This window comes from Tachypleus tridentatus, chromosome 6 (assembly GCF_004210375.1).
Source record: "Tachypleus tridentatus isolate NWPU-2018 chromosome 6, ASM421037v1, whole genome shotgun sequence".
Classification (NCBI taxonomy): domain Eukaryota; kingdom Metazoa; phylum Arthropoda; class Merostomata; order Xiphosura; family Limulidae; genus Tachypleus; species Tachypleus tridentatus.
Window position 1 is genome coordinate 64,439,883 of NC_134830.1, and position 22,371 is coordinate 64,462,253.

The 22,371-nt window shown below is 35.7% G+C and overlaps 1 protein-coding gene across 2 annotated transcripts in view; it reads left to right on the top strand.

The window, feature by feature from the left end:
- Positions 1-311: 311 nt before the first annotated feature.
- The window catches only part of DCTN4-p62 (dynactin subunit 4), a 47,339-nt gene continuing 25,279 nt past the window's right edge, over positions 312-22,371 (top strand). The window contains exons 1-5 of one of the 2 annotated variants that reach the window (XM_076505233.1): positions 312-544; positions 11,065-11,135; positions 16,223-16,401; positions 17,202-17,245; positions 22,092-22,193. In XM_076505233.1, the coding sequence (XP_076361348.1) occupies positions 416-544; positions 11,065-11,135; positions 16,223-16,401; positions 17,202-17,245; positions 22,092-22,193 (525 nt within the window). In that variant the 5' untranslated portion in view covers positions 312-415. Of the gene's footprint in view, positions 595-11,064; positions 11,136-16,222; positions 16,402-17,201; positions 17,246-22,091; positions 22,194-22,371 lie in introns of both variants that reach the window. The other variant, XM_076505234.1, reaches the window with a different exon arrangement.

Below are 22,371 nucleotides of genomic sequence, written 5' to 3' on the forward strand. Positions count from 1 at the left end.
TTTGTTTGTAATTAAGAACAAAGCTACAGAGTGGGGTATCTGTGCTCTGTTCACCACGGGTTTTAATGATGCGAGTTCACACACATAGCGCTGTGCCACTGAGGAACACTGCATTTGTAAATTAGATATAATAATATAGATTTGAACCTACTCAATAGCACCCAATAGTTTTTTTCGATAACATAATTATAATTTAGTAACTAATTTTAACACATTTTTAATTGCATTGAACCACCCATTCCTGGCTGTACTATAAAATAAGTAAACTTTATAGAAATATAAATACTATTTTATCAATGACCCTTGAAGGCATCATAGTGAGTCATTGCGAGCAAAGAAATTCAGGGTGTAAATATCACTTGGGTTTTAGTGGTTTCGGAGTGTTATTTTAAGTATCTGTTGTGTAGAAATTACAATGGCAGAAATTTTTATGAGTTCTAAAGTACAATATTTATGTACTTGTAAAGCTAAGCGTCCTATTACAAGAGTGTACTTTTGCAGATATTGTTCAAAACTTCGTTGTGGAGACTGTGTCTCACATGAGGTATATAATGTCTACTCCTTTTCACCAGTACTACTACGGCTGCTGGTATAGTACGTAAAATTGTGTACTAGTTATTTATATGCAAAGGTGGTATTTATTTTAAATATGTAAATTGTAATTCGGGTCATTAACTATTGATAAAATGATCTCTCTTCAGTATTTCAGAAATATGGATACTGTTTTTTTTCGTTATTAACGTACCCCAATGAACATTTATCATTTCTTTACATCCATACAAGAAATTAAGTTCACTTGACAGTCATCACAAGACTATTGACAGTGTAGATTTAAACATCTTTTAATTTCTTCTTAGACTCTAAACTTAGTTATTCTTTATATTATACTTATTATGATTGTTTTACCTTTGCTTAGTGTCAAAAATACCTTTTATTGCATATTTTATGTTAATTATTTAAGTGAATTACATTCAAATATCTTGAAAGTAATAGGTGTTGTTTCTGTTTTTTTCAGGTATTTATACATTGTTACTTTATTAACTATTGATTGTGCTATTTAGTATATAAAATGCTGATTTTTACTTTGATTCATTGTTCATTGTTATATTTTGATAATAAAGATTGTTTTAACATGTGTATTTAGGACTAACCTAAATCTTCTAAGGTGGCCAAATATGATGTAATATTATTTCTAATATAACTGAAAATATTGTTAAAACAGTACTGTGAAAATGTATTGTAATCTTCATAAGTAGGGATGGAAGTGAGCTATATTTGACTAGTTACTGATAGTTAGGTTTAGTTTTGCCTTTTCAAGTATGTAGTTTGTTCTGATTTGAAGTGAACATTTAAAACAAAACTACATATCTTGGTGTCCTTGAGGTGACATGCTAAACAATCTAGAGCATTTTTTTTATGTGGAAGCAAACATGTGAAATGATAGTTAATAACATATTAATTTCATAAAACATGTGATTTGATTTTTGGCTATGTTTGTTTGAATAATTTTTGTGTTGTTTTCTAACTTGAAAGTCAAGCTTCATCATTATGATATGTATATTACTTCTCTGTGTCTAGATGTTCCAGTTCTTTTCCTCTACATTGGAAAATCTACATTGCTTGTGTCATATATTTGTTTGATGCTTTTTGTTAATTATTTGGTGATAAATAAAATTTCAATGTCAAGCTATTAAAAAAGGACAGATGAACATGAACTGTATGGTCACAGAAATGTAAGAATAAGTTTTTAATGTAACATTTGGGGCTTGGGACTTATTGGCCCATTTTGACTGTTCCACACTCTAAATTAACTTAAAAAACAAACTTAAAGCCAGTCCTTATCTTTCATACAGTTATCAAGATTTCTCTGAAACTTAATTAAACTTACTACCTCTAAAAAGTCTAAAGGAAATCTCTTCCAAAGGCTAACCACTCTGTTAGAAAAATAAAACTGCATTAGTTGAAAATGACTGTTACCCTGCTAAAATTTATACTTTTGTCCACTAGCCCTACTATTTTCACTGGTAAATATGAAAAAAAAGATGTATCAGTGTGATCAGTTCCCTTTACAATCTTAAGCATCTAAATTAGATCTCCCCTATTTTTCTTTTTTCTAATGGAAGACAATTGGAAAGATTTTAGCCTCTTCTAATATGATAACCCTTTCATCCCAGACACCATTCTAGTCACCCTCCTTTGAACTCTTTTCAACAGTTGGATCTTTATCCTAAGGAAAGATGCCCAAGATTTAACACATTATTCCAAATGTGGCCTAATTAGTAACCTGTACAGTGAAAGTGTAACCTCTTTAGACTTGTATTCTGTTTATCTTACCATTAGCAACAGCACACTGCTTTAAATGCTTTAGAGAATGATCACCTGTTACACCAAGATCCCATTCTTTCATGACACTGTTGAGATTATTCCCACTCAAATTATACTTATAATTAAAATTATGATAACCCATCTGAAATATCTTGCATTTATTATAATTAAAACTCTTCTGCCATTTACTTTCCCAATGCAATAAATGATTAATTCCTTTTTTAAAGCATAAGACATCCTCTTAACAGCCAACAACACCCAAGACCTTAATATCATCTGTAGATTTAAATAATTTATTGACTGTTTCTTTATCTATGTCATTAAAGTAAATAATAAAAAAAAGAGCAAAGATCCTAAGACAGCTCTGAGATACTTCACTTGTGATATTAATACAGTTTGATTGAACTCTCTTTGTGACAGTCCTTTGTTTTTTTCTATCCAGTTTGCTAACTTTATTTCCCACATATATAGAGACAATTTTTTTTACAAGCCTTTCATGTGGTACCTTGTTAGATGCTTTCTGAAAATCCAGATACATCAAATCCACACCCTTATCCTTATCTACATAAGCAGTTACCTTTTCAAAGAATCTCAAAAGATTTGTAAGGCAAGATTTGCCTTTGGTGAAACCATGTTGACTATCCACTAAAATTCTAAACTTTGTTGAATAACTTTGCAAAGCATCTTTTAACAGTCTTTCCAAAATAATTTCCATAACTGATGCAAGACTAATTGGTTTATAATCACTGGAACAATGTTTGTCACCTCCATGGAAAAGAGGGAGTTACATTAGCTGTCTTTCACTTCTCTGATATCTGCACTCTATTCAAGGACTTGATCAAAAATTGTGGCCCACACATTCAATCTTTAACCTTTAAAATCTTGGAGGAAGTATTATCTGTCTAAGAATTATTGTTTAAACTTCCCAATTTTTTTCTTAACCAGCTCAGAATTAATGCATTGATTTTGTTTGATCTTATTTCAAACTGTTCAAGATGCGAAATATTGCTCATATCTTTATCAGTAAAAATCAAAGAAAAAGCAAAATTTAATAACCTACCCATTAAGGTGGTTCTTTGCTAAATCAGGCAAAATTTTCTTTTGTGAATTGTGTTACTTCTAACCTTTAATTTTTTTGGTATTGAGGTAAACATTTTCCATGTGAGATTAAGTTTTAGGGGTTGCACAGTGACTAAAGGTTTGATAAATATCTAGATTCAGGATACATTCATAATAATTAACACAAGAACTTCTGGTGACCTAAAACAATAAGCACTTGGCTCCTCCTCCCTAAAAAGAGAGTATTAGTTGATTAAAGCCTGGGGTATCATGGTTGTTAGCTATTCATTGTTGTCCAATAAGCATCAATTTCCTGGAATTGGGAAACCTCTTGTGATGTACTATCATAACTAGGTTTGCTGTTCATTCCTTGTCTGGAGAAGATTGTATTCTTCAGTAAAAGCAACTCCACACACTGTATGATCGTTTGTGACAGTGAAGCTGTTTGACAACCTTGAGATCCTCCTTATAATCCTCTGTACTTGGCCAAGTGTCTGGATCCTGGTTTAGAAAATCAGTAAAGAGATGAAGTATTTCAAAGAAGGATAGAGACCCTTTAGTCACAAGATCAGAGAGCTGAAGCTGCTCAGTAGCTGCTGGATTGACTTTCTGTTGCTTTGAACCATATTCTGTTCCTTCACATTGTCTTGTTGCCCTTGCCATAAGCTTCTTTGTTGAAGAGGACACAGGTAGATCAAAAAAGCAATGGCCACCAGCTCTTCTGAAAGATACTAGAGGTGTGATGAGAACTTGTCTGGAACAGCTTTTGATACAGGTGTGTTGGCAGTGGCATTGGCATGAAGAGCCTTCAGAAGATTCAGGTCATTGTTTGGTGCTGATGCAGACAGAGGACCTTCATTTTATGCCTTGAGGTAGATCTTAACTGTAAAGACATGCATCTGTTGAAGACCATTCTTCTTCCTGTCTGTCAGTTTAGAGTGATTATGAAAAAGCCAGATCTTAAGTGAGTATATTATCCTGAACAACCACCTAGCATGGTGTATGGAACCCAGGTGTCATAAAGTGGATGGTTTATGGAGGAGTGACCTCCTATGAAGATCAGTGAGAACTCTATAAATTCCTGGTAGTCATCACAAAGGTTCTTCACTCTGTCAGTGACTTTTCAGCCCAGGCCATTAACTTTGGGCCATTGAGGAGATCAGCTATCTCCTTAGCATCAGCTGCAGTTGCATATGAATTTCTGTCAAACTCTCACTGATCTTGAAACCTCTTAACAATCACAACATCTGGTCCTCTGATAGTACTTGTGAGTGTGGTAAACATTCTTTCAGCAAGAAGCTTCAAGATATGATGGCAGCATGCCAGATATAAAAGATCCTTCTGCTTTTAAGAATACATGCACCTAACTTTCACCCAGTAGTTGTAGTGTCAAACCCCATTCATTAAGAGCTGCTATTATAGCCTTGGTTTGTTCTGATACTGTCTCATTTGCTAACTTGGCAATTTACAGCAGCTGGGAGACCCCACTGCCAGTACCAGTAAATGGTAGGCAGTGAATATATTTCTTGTTTGTCAAGTTCCTGAAGAGTTTTTCATCCCAATGGGCAAGTAAAGGCACATCATCTTGAAACTTAGCCTTCAGGGTTCCTGTGAACATTTTCTGGTGATTCTGATGCATGTGTGTGATGGAGGAGTGGTTGATGTTGAATTCTTCAGGATTATAACCAGTTGAGTATGCTGTTTCTGTTAGAACATAAGTAGCAGCCCTGTTTGACAGCTTTGTCCTGTCAAGATGTTTTGAAGGGCTGGCTCCTTCAACAGCAACATCAGAACCTTTGTTATCATTTGCAGATTTGGTTCTCTTTTGCAACTTGCTTGGCACAAATTGATCCCATTGTTCCTCTCTGGCCTGCTTTTTGTTGGGCAGTCGGGAATTCTTGATTTGTTATTATTGCGAGGGCCTCAGAGGTGGCGATGTCAAACAAATTGGACATTTCTGCCTCATAGTCATTCTCCTTCTGTATCTGTAAGGCTGATTTTCTGTTTTTTCCCTTTCTTCAAACTCTGATAAACTGTGTACACCTCTTCTACTTTAGTAATTGCATTATCTTTGCAGATCATTAGAATTCTTGCTTGTTCACAGAATTCTGTTACATGCATGATCACTGTTGTGGAATTTTCCCTAATTGTCTTACCCTACTTAATATGAAGGTGCAGAAAGAATGAAAGAAATAGCCCTTCAGAAGGAAGGTTGGTCCCTTCAATCCCATATTTGGTTTGCAGAGGTGATACTTAGAACAAGATGTCATACTCAATCACTGATAGGTATCAATTATTCTGAAAAAGATGCATGAAATTGATTAGAATTTAATGAAAAAAATTACAATAAATAATAAAGAAATGATAATATTAATTAAGTAAATAAATTTGTTCCACTGGTCTGTATACACCAGATTACAGCTGTACTGTACACAATTAAAAACAACTTTAAAATATGCAGTACATAGCAAGGTCTAGTGGGATGATCAAAATTACAAACTTAGCAGTGGAGAATAAATTATCAACTCCAAACATTTATGAAAGCCACATATGTGAAATTACAAACTCTACGTGAAACCCCTAAATCTAGTCCAAATGACTTAAAATTTTACCATAAGGGTTTTCTTTTATATACACAAAACATTTTAAGGGTTAGGAGCATGACTTTTCTAATTTTTATTTTGAAAAATTATCTTATTACTCATCTCATAATCATCAGGTACTAGCCTTCCTATATCATCCCCCTCAGTGTGAATTCCTGTACGTGGTGAGGGGACCTCCCAGGGAAGGTTCTGTTCTTTCAGTTTACCTCATCTGGAATCTAAACATCCACGCACATGTTTGTATTGCATGGTGACTTGTGAAAGGGACGAGAGGATCCTGGTGGCTGAGGGGTCCAACCCTAGCACACCACTTTAGGCCTTATTCCTGTAGACGGGCAGCCTTGGAGTGGCCCCCCTTGGGTCAGTCGGCTGGTTCACTTGGGCTAGGGTCAACCAAGTATCAGTGTTGGATGTTCTCAACAGGTATTGTGGACATTGTACCTGGTACTGGTGTTTGGGTATAGTGCTCATGAAACCCTGGCATGGCTGCAGTGTCCTTGTTTGACACTGAGATGTATCCCCTCATAGGGCTCCATGATGGGTGGGGTCAGTGGGCACCGAAATTTCCTTTTCTTATCATGGATCCTCCAAATAAAAACTTAAATAAAATAGTGAAAAACAGTCAATATGTAAACTATGACATCTTGAAGATTCTGAGCAGCAATCTTAAACATCCATAACACCAGTTGTACCTCATTTTTTTATCCTACATTCTCTTTCAAGCCTTTAGGGCAAATATCTCCTTTTTTCTTTCAGAAGGGACTAGAGGGACTTGCTGGCTCTCCATAGTTAGTAAAGAAGCTTCAATCTGGTGACATATTGGTTGAAACATCCACATCTCAACACAGTGAACTCCTCTTACATTCAAAGGCAATTGGGGATACAGCTATTGAGGTTACACCTCATGCTACTTTGAATTCATCACAAGGAGTTATTGTTGAGAGGGATTTGAAGAACATCCTCAAGTTAGAGATTCTTGCTGGTTTCTCCACTCAAGAAGTTTCTGCAGTGAGGCGTATCTCCACTCCCAAAGATGGAGTTTTTACTTTCAACAGATATCCTCGTTTTGACATTTACATCTCCACGTGCACCTGCTACCATCAAGGCAGGTTATCTAAATTGCAGAGTATGGGCGTACATTCCAAACACTCTTAAATGTTTCCAATGTCGGAGGTTCGGCCACTCAAAGACGTCATGTCGTGGTTCCCTGACATGTGCTCGTTGTGGTGGCAAGGACCACGATACCTGTGAGTGTAACACGGACCCATATTGTGTCAACTGCAATGGTTCTCAGCCTTCCTACTTTCATTCTTGCCCTAAATGGTTGTAGGAAATAGAGGTGCAGTGTTTGAAAATGACTCATAACATTAGTTATCCTGCGGCTTGGAAATTGCTGTCTACCACTTCATCTTGGACATATGCTGCTGAACTTTGTTCCACAACTACAGTGGGAGTGCAGACAAATCTCTCTGTGCCTGCAAGAGAATCATTCTCAAAACAAATGAAAAGCCTTTTGACATCCATGGTTAAAAAAGTTTATGAATCAACTTCTACACCCATCTCTGTTCCTCCAATACAATCCAACAAACCCCAAGATCCACATCTTTTGGTTTCAAATACAGGCATTTCTTCAGATACATCTTTTTCTCCCACCTCAAGATGCAAAACAATCATTCGTTCACATCATCAATCACTGGAATCCCCTTTCAACAACAAAGACCTGCCCCATCGACCCAGGGAAGGATCCATGGAGGTCAGTAGACCTCCCCCAAATAGGGACAGTAAGGAAAAACACATGGTCAGGTATCTAGCACTTCTGCTTCTTCCTCCACCTTCTTAGCCATCAAACTCATGCATAGCGATCATCTTTTTCATTTCGAGCTGATTGTCTCTGTTAGTATAAACTTCCCTTTTACAGTATTGGAACTCAAACTGGCCCTTCATCGGTCTGGCAGTACATCAGTTGGACCTGATGATGTACACGATGAAATTCTGACCATCTATCTCCCACTTCTCTTGCTATTATTCTACTTGTTTTTAACTGGATCTGGTAGGAGAACATTTTTTCTGGTGCCAGGCTATTGTCCTACCTTTCCCTAAGCTTGGGAAGGATCCCAAGATTCCTTCAAACTACTCTTCAGTTGCTTTGATAAGCTGTCTCTGTAAGACCTTGTAGAGGATGTTTAATGTTCATCTTGTTTGGTTCCTTGGATCAAAAACCTCCTCTTACCCATTCAGTGTGGGTTCTGAAGAGAGTTCTCCACTGTTAACCACCTGATTCAACTTGAAATGTCAATCAGAGAAGCTTTACTCAAATGACAACATCTTGTATTAATATTCTTTGACATTGAGAAGGCTTATGATACAACATGGAGGTATGACCACTTTTATTAAAAACATTTTAATGGACAGACAATTCCAAGTTGTGTGGGTTCGACACTTTCCCACTTTTTCTCTCCAGGAAGTTGGAGTCCCTCAGGGCTGTGTTTTGAGTGTCACACTTGTTAGTGTAAAGATTAATGCCATCACTGAACAACTTCCTCACATTATTGCAAACAGGCTTTGTGTCTATGACTTTCACACCTCATGTCAGTCATCGAACATGAGGTATATTGAGCAGCAGCTACAGACTGCCCTCAATCGTTTATTGAAGTGGACCAGAGCAAACAGCTCTATTAATTTCTCTCTAAAACCATTTGCACACACTTTTGCTACCAATGGGGTTTTCACCTTGATCCTGAACTCTGTATTGGTGAAGCTGTTCTGCCTTTGGTTCTTGAGACAAAGATCTTGGGTCTTATCTTTGACCATTAGCTGATTTTTATACCACACATCATGCAGCTACAGGTCAAATGTATAAGAGCACTGAACATCCTCTGTGTCTTCTCTTCCACCACTTGGGGCATGGATTGATGTTCTATGGTTAAGATATATTGTGTTTTTATTCGATTGAAACTCGACTGTGGATCACTGGTCTATCGCTTTGCCAGAACTTTGGCCTTAAAGATGCTAAACCGCATTCATCATCAAGGACTTGGGCTCTGTTCTGGGGCTTTCTGCACTTCCACAGTTCAGAGCTTATGCATAGTCTCATGAACCTTCTTTGCACTTCCACCATTTGCAACTGTCTTTACTGTGTGCTTTGAAACTTCTTTCCTTACCACAGCATCCCACCTGGAGTTGTGTTTTTCTTTCTCGGCGAGCCATACTTTTTCAGAACATCTGCCATGGTTCCTTTTGGCCTTCGTATCCAGGTGCAGTATCCATTGGTATCCCACCATGGCTTCTTACAGTCCCCAAATGTGACCTATCTTTTAGTCATCTGAGAGAAACAGATACTCTCGATTGGAAATACTGTCTTTTATTTACTGAACATTTTTCAAACCATCCTTCCATTATTATTTATACAGATGGTTCAAAATCAGGTGACTGTGTGGGATCTGCCATAGTTTGTTGTGTTTCGGTGGTTGCATGCAGAATCCCCTCTAAAGCTTCTGTGTTCACTGCTGAACTGTACGCCATTTCTCTTGCCCTGGATCATATTGAATTGAGCAGTACTCCAACTGCACTGTTTATACTGACTCACTTAGTTCTCTATTGATTCCTGGAATCACTTCACATTATTTCACACCCTGTTCTTGCCAATATTCAAAACCACCTGGCCCAGTTATCTTTAACATCTACATCTATCCAGTTTTCCTGGATTCCAGGCCATGTTGGTATTTGTGGGAATGAGCTTGCTGACACTACAGCTAATCTATCTGCTCTGGCACTATTACTGTTGTGCTTGTTCTGTACATGGACTATGGTCCTGTATTCAAGACTTGGCTTCATGACAGGTGGCAGTTGACCTGGAGTGTGCAATGTGAAAACAAGCTTTTCCATAATAAAATCCCCATTGGACTTTGGCCGTCTTGCTACTGGAAGGATCTGACAGAGGAAGTTGTTTTAACTAGACTACACATTGGTCACAGTTTTTTAACTCATCGTTTTCTTTTATTTGAGAGTGATGCACCAATGTGTTGTCTGTGTGACACTCAGGTCACAATAAGCCATATTTTACTGTATTTCCACCGTTATGACTCTCAACAACAGCACCATTTTAAATGTGTTCTGTCCCAAGGTTTATCCATGATGTTAGACATTGTTATTGGTGATGGTGACACTGTCCATCTTGGAAATGTCTTTAGTTTTTTTATAGGCTATTAATCTTTTTAATGCCATTTAAGTTTTTTAATTTATACATTAGACCTTTATTTATGTGATTCCCTTTTAAAAATCAAAGTACATCTAGTCTGATTTGAAATTAGAAAATGGATGTAACATCAAATAACTCAACCAGGACTTGAAAGGCCAACTTCAGGTGACTAATGGTGGTTTTTGAACTTCCATGTTAGTCTTCCTGGCGAGTTGTTATAGTTACAGTTATGCTACAAAAAGTCCATTACAACTTGTATTACTATAGTTTTTCTCTTAACATTGTAGACTAATGTAAACATTGCTTTTATGCTCTTTATATTTTTTTAACTTTGTTTTACCTTAATTTCCTTTTATGAATTTTACTAAATTTACTTTAATGTTAATTTTTTTACCAGATGTTTGATAGCCTATCTGCCTTGTGCCATAAAACACCAATCAACCAAGCAATCCTTTATGATCCTTCAAGGTTCTACCCTTATTTTAAGATTTTATTTACCCTTAATATATTTTTAAAAAATCCTTACTGTTAATATTTACAACTTACCTAAATTACTTCTCATACTCTTCTTTTTTGATGTCTTAATTTCCTGTTTCACCAACTTCCTTGATTTTCTGTAATTTTCTGTCTCCTGTCATACTAGTCAATTTAAATTTCTTAAATTTGCGATGTTTTTCTTTAATTTATCTGTTAAATTCTTTGTTAGCCAACCTTGTTTTTTTTACTTGCAGCTACCCTTTTCTTGTTGATTGTTATTGGTTAATGTTTGATGTTGATTTTGTTTCTCGCTAATATAAGACATATTGAAATTAGTGAGTCTAAGTTTAACGTATAACAAAATTAAAACAAAAACTGATAACTCTTTTCTTTTTGTTTTAGGTTGATTCTCACTTTTGTCCAAACTGTCTGGAATATATGCCTTCTCCAGAAGCGAAATTAAAGAAAAACAGGTACAAAGCTTGATCAACAAGTAAAAGAGGAATGTTTATTTTTAATAGTTATCTTGATGTGATAGAATAAAATATTCTTTCTCTATTTGTAATAATGCACTGTATATTAAATATATGTACATGTAGAGCCGTACTTTTTGATATCAAGTAGTTGATGTGTAGAGCAGTACCAATAAGGTTCAGCAGGATTTAGTTCCCCAAGATGTGAAAGTGTGTGTACTGTAGAAACTTTAGACATTAGAATGCAGGTCTTTGTAAATAAATGAACTCTTAAAATCTACTTGTTTCTTGTTGCTAGTCTGTGGGAAAACAAATTATTGAAAGACATAGTCTAGAGATGGTGAACTACAAAATGGTTGGAGGAAAAAGAGGTGCAGTGTTTGAAAACGACTCATAACATTAGTTATCCTGAGGCTCAGAAATTGCTGTCTGCCACTCCATTTCGGACATATGCTGCTGCACTTCATTCCACAACTACACTGGGAGTGCAGAAAGATGTCTCTGTGCCTCCAAGAGAATAGTTTTTAAAACAAATAAAAAGCCTTTTGACCTCCATGGTTAAAAAGATTGATGAATCAACTTTTACACCCGTATCTGTTTCTCCCATACATTCCAACAAACCCCTAGATCCACATCCTTTGGTTTCAAATACAGGCATTTCTTCAGATACATCTATTTCTCCCACCCCAAGATCCAAAACAGTCATTCGTTCGCGTCCTCAGTCACTGAAATCCCCTTCCAACAACAAAGACCTGCCCAATCAACCCAGGGCAGGATCCATGGAGGTCAATAGACCTCCTCCGAATAAGGACAGTAAGGAAAAAAGACGTGGTCGTAAACAGAAGGGTTCTCCAACCACTTTGCCTACCCATCATTAAAAATGGCCACCTTGATACAATAGAACTGTCGAGGTTTACGTTCTAATCTGGATGATATCAAAACACTGATTGCTTCCTACCATCCTGTATATCTTTCCTTACATGAAACATTTCTGAAACCTGCTGATACAGTCACCATTTGGCAGTTTTCTCTGTACAGAAATGACAGGCTGTGTGATGGAAGAGTACATGGAGGGGTGGCACTATTGGTTGATCAGCATGTGCCCACCCTGTCTTTGTCACTTAACACATCCTTGGAGGCTGTAGCTATCCGTGTTTCCTTGGGCCATACCATCACTGTTTTTTCTCTCTACCTGTCCCCTGGAGAGACGTATGATCAATCAGACCTCGATGCTCTCGTTGAACAGATGCCATCTCCCTTTCTAATCGTGGGGGACTTTAATGGACATCATCCCCTCTGGGGAAGTGCTGTTATTGATAGGAGGGGTCCCTCTGTAGAGCGTATGCTCTCTGATCACAATCTTTCTCTTTTCAGTACTGGTTCTTCTGCTTATTTTCATGCACCTAGTCAGTCCTTTACCGCTATTGATCTCTCGGTTTGCTTCCCTTCATTGATCTCCCATTTTTCATGGAGGGTTGACAATAATCCACTTGGTAGTGATCATTTTCCTGTACTTTTGAGAGAGACTGGCCATGGTCGATGCCACCCTCCCCACGTGCCCAGGTGGAAGCTATATCAGGCAGACTGGTTCACTTTCACTGTTCTTGCAGAACTTGATCCTCCAATCGTGAGTCAGCCATCAATAGACAACTGTGTGGCAGCAGTAACTGACTGTATTATACAAGCAGCTGCTCAATGTATTCATAAAACCTTAACATGTTTTCCACAATATCCTCGTCCATGGTGGAATCCTGCCTGCCACATTGCACGGAAGGCTGGGCCTGGGATACTTTCCATAGATATCCCACACTTTCGAACCGCATTGCTTTCCAATGTGCCCATGCACATGCTAGGTGGGTAAGACGTCAAAGCCAGAAGGAATCTTGGATTAAGTTCACAAGTAGCATATCTTCTACCACCTGTTCCAAGGTCATATGGGACAGGATTGGAAAGGTCAGTGGGCACTACAATTCTGTCCCCCTCTCGATCTTACTCTCTGATGGCCATGAGGTAGCTGATGTCCAGAACATCGCCAATACTCCAGGTGAAAGCTTTTGCTGGTATCTAGTACTTCTGCTTGTTCTTCCACCTTTTTGGCCATCAAGACTCGGATAGAGCGTTCACCTCTTTCCTTTTAAACTGACTTTTCCTTTACACTGGTGGAACTAGAAATGGCTCTTCATTGGTTTGGCAGTACATCTGTTGAGCCTGATGATGTACACTATGACATGCTGCACTATCTCTCTACTGCTTCTCTTGATATTCTTCTAAATGTTTTTAAACGGATCTGGCAGGAGAATGTTTTTCCTAATGCCTGGTGCCAGACTATTATCTTACCTTTCTCTAAGCCTGGGAAAGATCCCAAGATTCCTTCAAACTACTGTCTAATTGCTTTGATGAGCTGTCTCTGTAAGACCTTAGAGAGGATGGTTAATGCTCGTCTTGTTTGGTTCCTCGAATCAAACAACCTCCTCTCTCCCACGCAGTGTGGGTTCCAAAAACATCACTCCACCACAGACCACCTAATTCGACTTGAAACATCAATCAGAGAAGTCTTTCTCAAACGACAACATCTTGCATCAATATTCTTTGACATCGAAAAGGCTTATGACACAACATGGAGGTATGGCATTTTGCGAGACCTCCATATATATGGGTTGTGTGGCCATTTACCCATGTTTATTAAAAAAATTTTTTAATGGACAGGAGTTTCCAAGTTCGTGTGGGTTCGACATTTTCCTGTTCTTTTCTACAGGAACTTGGGGTCCCTCAGGACTGCGTTTTGAGTGTTACACTTTTCAGTATAAAGAGAAATGCCATCATTGAACAACTCTCTCACTGTTGCAAATGGGCTCTATGTTGATGACTTTCACATCTCGTGTCACTTGTCTAACATGTGATATATTGAGCGGCAGCTTTTAACTGCCCTCAGTCGTGTACTGAAGTGGACTATGGTGAACGGCTTTAATTTTTTTCTCTCTAAAACCGTTTGCATGCACTTTTGCCACCAACGGGGTATTCACCCTAATCCTGAACTCTATATCAGTGAAGTTTTGCTGCCAGTGGTCCCTGAGACCAAGTTCTTGGGGCTTATCTTTAATCATAAGCTGACCTTTATACCACACTTAAAGCAGCTACAGATCAAATGCACAAGAGCACTGAACATCCTCCATGTCTTCTCTACCACCAGTTGGGGAGCGGATCGATGTTCTATGTTAAAGATATATATCTTTTATTTACTGAACATCTCTCAAACAATCTTTCCATTCCAATTTATATGGATGGTTCCAAATGAGGTGACTGTGTGGGCTCTTCCATGGTTTGTTGTGGTTTGGTGGTTGCATGCAGAATCCCCTCTATAGCTTCTGTGTTCATTGCTGAACTGTATGCCATTTCTCTTGCCCTGGATCATATTGAAGCTGAGCAGTACTCCAACTGCACTATTTATACTGACTCGCTTAATTCTCTACTGGCTCTGGAATTGCTTCACGTTGGTTTACATCCTGTTCTTGCTGATATTCAAAACTGACTGGCCCATTTCTCATTAACATCTACTTCTATCTAGTTTTTGTGGATACCAATCCACGTTGGTATTCTCGGGAATGAGCTTGCAGACACAGCAGCTAAATATATCTGCTCTGACATGATCACAGCAGTGCCTATTCCACACATGGATTATGGACCTGTATTCAAGGCTTGGCTTCGTGCCAGCTGGCAGTCGATTTGGAGTGAGCAACGCAGAAACAAGCTTTACCAAATAAAGCTCCATTTTGGACACTGAGTGTCTTGCTTTTGTAAGGATTGGAAGGAGGAAGTTGTTCCAGCTAGGCTCCTCATTGGTCACAGGTTTTTACCTCATCACTTTTTTTATCTGAAACTGATGCACCAATGTGTATAGTCTATGTAACACTGAAATAACTATAAGCCACACTTTACTTGCCATTGTTATGACTCTCAACGACGGCACCATTTTATACGTGTTCTGTCCCAAGGTTTGTCCATAACATTAGACAGTGTAATTGGTGATGGTGACACTGTCCACCTTGATAAAGTTTCTAGTTTTTAAAGGCCATTAATATTTTTAATGTCATTTAAGTTTTATATTTCTTCATTAAACTTTTTTTTATTGTGATTCCCTTTTAAGAGTCACAATCTCTCTAGTTCGATTTGAATTAGAAAATGGTCGTAACATTAAGTAACTCGACACCAGTACTGGAAAGGCCAACTTCAGGTGACTAACGCTGCTGTTTGAACAACCTGTTAGTCATCCTGGTGAGTTATTATTACAATTTTGTTGCATGTCTTTTAAGACTTTTATTAATTTACCTTTGATAATAGCCATAATGATGCACAACATGGAACCAGTGCTGGAAAGGCCAAATTCAGGTGAGTGACTGTGGTTCTTGTACTTAACTGTTAGTCTTCCTGGCAGGTTATGATAATTACCATTATGCTACAAAAAGTCTTTTACAACTTTTCTTGCTGTGGTTTCTCTCCTAACATTGTAGACCAGATGTCAATATTGGTTTTATGCTATTTCTGTTTTTCAATGCTGTTTTGTTTTACCTTCATCTCCTTTTATAAATTTTACTACATTTACTTTATTTTTACCTTTTCACCTAATGTTTGGTGCAGATAGCCTAGCTGCTTTGTGCCATAAAGCACTAAATCAATCAACTAATTAAATTCTGATTCAAACAAGCTATGTACATGGATCAAAACTAAAAAAAAAAATTGTGTGTGTATGTGTGTGTACACCCCCTCTCACCCACATACAAACCTCTCCAATAGTATATCTAATTAAATACAATGTCCATATCATAATTAAATGATCAGAATGCATCATTTCATCAGCTCTTAATGATATATTTGCTATATTTCTGTACTAATTGGCTAATATAATGTAGTGGTAATGTTGAAACTTTGTATATTTAAACTACTGATTCATTTGATCCATAGTGTGTTAATGATTTTCAATTTCATTACTTCAGTATTTTAGTACATCTAATTAATTGTAGTACTATCATTATTATTTCAACTTGTTGTATGTCTGTAATTACATCCACAAAATTTATGTTCTTGCACAGGTGTGCTAATTGTTTTGATTGTCCAAGCTGCATGCATACACTGTCCACAAGAGCTACCAGTATTCAAATTCCAAGTCCAGATGACCCAAAAAAGAATGTTCCGAAGAAGGTTTATTATCTTGCTTGTGGATTTTGCCGTTGGACATCACGTGATGTTGGTATTCCTGATCAAACTGTAGGTGCGTAAACATTTAAAAAGAAAAAATTACATGCATTTTTTTGTCTGTTTAGGATATGCTGAAGTTTATTTTATCTATCAACATATAAATTAGTATGTTTGTTTGATTAATGCAAAAATTTAAGATCACTTCAGTATGCTTTAGACATCTCATCTGACTATAGCTTTTTTGTTGATTTAGTTCCAGAACTTCACATCATGGTTAAACATCTAGCAATCAATTTTTTTTTTTAAATACATAATTGACAAATAATTATTTGAAATTTTTAATGGACTGAGTAAGAGAAAAGTAATAAGTTTCTTCATCAAATGTGACATTTCATGACATAAAAAGATCAAGGAAATTTCTTGATTTCAGCAGCTTTGGCATTTTGTTCTTTAATACCATTCCTTCTATAATTTCTAAGTATAATACTTCTAACAAAGTAGTTATATGAAAAAATCAGAGGTGATAGAAGAGTACTGTTATTAGTTTATTAAAACTTTTTTGATCAGGTATTTACATGTACAGCTCATTACTTTGGAAACTGTGCAACATAGGAACAGAATGCTTGAATAAATTTGTAAGTTTATTATATATACATAAATATATTGATACATGTAATGTTTTATATTGAAACATGTAATGTTATCATGCATTATATTTTATAAAATTAATTCTATTCCTTTAATTTCTAAATTAGAGAATTAAAGTTTTAAGTTATAGATATTTGCCTTATAGATTTTTTTCTATAGAAATTTTTGTTTTTTCAATTTTTATGCTGCAGTTAGTTTTTTGTTAGTTTGTGCTTTTTCTAATAGCCAGTGGTGGTTGGCAAGAACAGGAGAATCTTCACAGTAAAAGAGTAAGTAATTTTCAAGCTAACTCATGTTGTCTTAATTCTGTGATTAAGGTTTTAAAAAAAAACCCATATATTATTAATGAATCTGTGCTTGTGTGTGTGTGTGTGTGTGTGCATGTGTGTATATATAACATTTTAGTTCAGTGGGACATCTATTGGTACAAATTGGCAGTTTATTTCTGTACTAAACTAAAACCATTAATAAATAAATTGTAAACAAATCTTAAAGCTAGCTTTTTTCATATATTTATTAAGCTCTTTCTTAAAACTCTTAAATTTACTAACTCTACAATATTCTAAGGCAACCCATTCAAATGGTCATTTGGCCTGTAAAAACTCTCTGCTGAAGATGATTCCCACCCTGCCAGCATTTATATTTGTGTCCCCTTGTCCTACTGTTCTCACTGCTAAGTATGAAAAGATGTTGCATCAATACTGTCAATTCCCTTTACAATCTTAAACATCTCAGTCAGATCTCCTTTACCTCTTCCTTTTTTTTAAGATAAAACCATTTGAGAGATTTCAACCTCTTCTCATATGACAACCCCTTCATCTCAGGAACTATTCTAATAACCCTTTTCTGAACTCTTTCTAATATTTCAATGTACTTTTTAAAATAAGGAGCCCATGACTGAACACAATGTTCCAAGTGTAACCTAATCAATAACCTATACAATAAAATATTAACTTCTTTACACTTGTATTCAATATTTATGTAGATATAACTTAAAATCCTACTGCTAGCAACAGCAAACTACTTGGTTTGCTTTAGAAACTAATCAACCATGACATTAAGATCCATTAAAGTTATTCCTGTTCAAAGTATGCCTATAATTTAAATTATTATAACCCACATACATTATCTTGCATTTGTTAGGATTAAAACCCATTTTCTATTTATTTTCCCATCTGACTAAATCTAAATCACTTTGTAAATCAGCAGCATCTTCTTCACAGCTAGCAGCACTCAAGATCTTAATATCAGTTGCAGATTCAAATAATCTGGCCCGTCATGGCCAGGTGGCTAAGGCATTCACTCGTAATCTGAAGGTTGTGGGTTCAAATCCCCATCGCACCAAACATACTCACCCTTTCAGCCTTGGGGGCATTATAATGTGAGGGTCAAATTGTAGTTTAAGAGTTGACAGTGGGTGGTGATGACTAGCTATCTTCCCTCTACTCTTACATTGCTAAATTCTAGAGCTAGCTCAGATAGCCCTCATGTGGCTTTGTGCAAAATTAAAAAACAAAACAAACCTTAAATAATCTATTGATTATCCTTTCATCTGTCATTGATGTAAATCAAGAATAGCAAAGGTCCTAAGCCATAGCCTTGAGGTATGCCATTAGTAACATTTAAGCTAGTTTGATTGAACCTCAGCTACTCTTATCTCCAATTTATTAACTTATACCCCCACCTGTAGAGATACCTTTTTTTTTTACAAGGCTTTTATGTGGCATCTTATCAAATGTTTTCAGAAAGTAACACACTCTTACCTTTACTTATTAGGTTGTTTGAAAAATAATGTTGCATTTTAAATTTTAACTTTAATAAAAAAAATTGAAAAAATTGAAACCAACTTTATTAATCCAAATAGGAACTTAGTGAATCTACACACCTTTTCCAACAAGAAAAAATATTAATGGTGATAAAACTCTGAAGTCCTGGAACTCAAGAATTCTTTAAAGCTATTTTCTGCTGCTACTCTGTTCTCAAATCTTTTGTTCTGCAAAAAGTTATCCAAATGCTTGAAAAAGTGGTAGTAGGTGGGGACAGGTCTTGGAGTAAGGAGGATGAAGTAATATTTTCATTGAGTTCTTAAGTGTTATTTGTGCAGTGTGTGGCTGAACATTATTATGAAGCAAGATTGGTTCTCTCTGACTGAGTAATGCTGGTATTTTTTCACACAACTTTCTGTGCATTTTCTTGACATTAAACCTCAGCAATGATATTTTGATCCTAGTTGAGCAAGCTGTAATGGATAATACTGGCTGCAAGCCAACATACAGTGACCATGATTTTCTGTTGGTGCATCTTTTGGCTTTAGAGAGTGTTTTGGAGCCTTGTCACAGTTGAGCCATTGCACACATATTTTTTTATTGTTGTAAAGGATGCATTTTATGTTGCAGGTTACAGTCAAGAAATGTGTCATTTCTGTTGTGCAAAATAAGCATAGAGCACAGTTCAAGATGATCATTTGCTGATTTTTACTGAGATTGTGTGCAACCACTTATCGAGATTTTTCACTTTTCCAGTTTGCTTGAGATGGTCCAGAATTGTGGAGATGCCAACACCCAGTTCTTATGCCATTTCTTGAATAGTTTGGTGCATGTTTTTTCTAATGCTCATAGTTGGTCATTTTCAACAGCAGAAGGATGTATTCTGCTCTCCCTATCTTTATGACTTGCATTTCTGTTATGAAACTTTTGGAACCAATGCTGTACTGTATATTTGGAGATGACTTCTTTGTCCCATGCTTGGTTGATATTGAAAGCTATTTGTGATTCATTATGACCAAGTTTGAATCCATGCAAAAAAATGATGTGCAACTTCTTTTTGCATCATTAATTGTAAGGGTCTGAAATATTGGAAATAAAGTTTTAGAAAACAATAAAAGCACTAATGAATAGAAGAAAACTTAAGTTTTTCAATGGTGTGTATATAAAGTCATAAAAAAGACTGGTTTCTTATCTCTATAAATGACAAAATTTTAATGTAAAAATTTGCTATTATTTTTCAAACAACTAAATTCATAAGCAGTAATCTTATCAATGAATATCAAAATATTTTCCCTTAGTGAAACCATGTTGACTATCCAATAAAATTCTATATATACATGGAAACAAATAATACATTTCACAATCAATATTTTTTATTTAATTTCTAAAAGCAATTGAAGCTAATGGAATAGTGGATAACAATGAATATCAGGTTTAGCACTAGAAATGTCTTATATTCATTTTTTTAGAGTAATCTACTTGTTTTACCTGCTTGATATCATCTAGAAACAGAAAAAACACCATTGAAATTTTAAGGTCATTTTTTGTTGTTTTTTTACAGTTAAATTACAGAGCAGTCTTTTTACTCAGTCAATGAAATATATGAACATGTATATTTGGCTGGACAAGGTAGAACCATAGTTAATGCCTAATTATTTGTTTTTAAAGATTACTTCAAAGTAAGGCCATCTTTAAAACAAGATGAACAAAAGTTGATAGTCTTCTTTCTCATTACTATTAGATACATTAAATGTTATAATTCAGTGCATCCACAAAAGATATTTGATTTTTGAAAATGTATTTATTTTGAAAAAAATTAACAGAATCTTAAGCAAAGGTTATGTTTGAAATAGTTATAGAAAGTATTATTTTATATTGATCATTTCTGTTGTCACATAAATATATTAAATTTGGCTTTGTGTAAACACAAATTTACATCAGTGTGTGTGAATAGGTTTTATATTCATAGCATAATCATTTCTGCTCTACTAAAATATAAGTTTTAAGCCTGCTCAGTGTTTTATTATTTTCAACAGCTTGTCTGGATGAGTAATTCAAAATAATTATATGTAGGATTACTGTTTGAGTTAAAAACTATATATACATTCCTGCTTTAATTAAAACTATAGTACCTCATATTTTTAGATTTATGCTGTCAACTCATTTTACAGTTTTTCTGATTTTTTGATTTAGTTGAATCATTATGTTTTCATAGAAAGTAAGGGGAAGTACTTTATTATGCAGTGTGTGTGTGTGTGTATAATATTTGCATACTGATGACTCCAAAATTGCTATAAATGCTTTAGTCTTACTCTTCATGGCTCAGCATGACCAGACAGTTAGGAAGCTTGAATTGTAAGCTGAGGGTTGCAGGTTTGAATTCCCTTTCCACCAAACAGGCTTGTCCTTTCAGCTGTAAGAGCAGTATAACGTTACAGTCAATCCCACTATTTGTTGGCAATAAATAACTCAAGAGTTAGTGGTGGATGATGATGACTAACTGTCTTCTCTCTAGTATTTCACTGCTAAATTAGAGACAGCACAAATAGTTCTGTTATAGCTTTGTGGTATAAAAATCCATATATATGTATATCTGTGTGTGTATACAAGTATAAATAATAGACATATTGTGCATGTACTTAAATGTCTTTTTAACTCAACTAATCTCACTACATATTGATTTTAAAATTATTTTCAATTCATACTTCAGTATGCATTGTGATCTGTATAGCTAAATGAAACAGTCTAAATTTGCCAACCAAAATAGGTTTAGTTTAGTGGAAAACAAACAATAAATGTATCAAGAACTATTCTTAGGATGGGCTGACTTTCATTGATGTTCATAACTTTAATTCAAGAAATTCTCGATATTGTGTTTTCAAACTTTGTCACAGGAAGTTTCCAGTATACTTTGTATCTTCACTATTATTACATGAAGTTTCTGTAAGTTTCATCTGTTATGGACAGAGTTTATTGATCTTCACATTATCCTGCACATTGACAGACACACATTACATTCTTGTTTAAAGAAAGAGAACAGAAATGAAAGAATTTCTTGTTTGCAAAGCAACTATTTAGGTAGGCAGTTATTACATGGCTTTAGAACACCTTATACCCTTTTCAAACTTGCGTGTATAAAACAGTAAAATGTATTATTCTGAATTTTCATCTATTTAAACTTTGTTCCTTCTATACGGCAAGAAATTTTTAAGATATAATTTTAATTATGAGTTTTCCTTCATGTTCAACCTGTATGCATGTGTGTACATAAAAATCAGAGAATGTCAGTATATTTTCTTTACATGTATGCTTTATCTCAAAGAGGTACTTTTTTTTCCTTCTGTATTAGATCAATAATTTGCTGGAGAACTACAGAGTGCTTGCTCAGCAGGAAAAGTTAGAAAAGGAACGGAAAAAACTTAGTCAGCGCTGTGGTTACCAATTCTTTTCTGTATGTAAATATTATTTAAAGTCTTTTAAATCTTTATCCTTAATGAATATAGTGATGTACTTGTTTTCTATATCAAAACCATCAGTCTTCTCATTAATTAACATAGTGACATACTTGTCTTCCACATCCAGGTCCAGCATGTAATTGTAATTTGAGAGTCGTGGGTTTGAATCCCCAT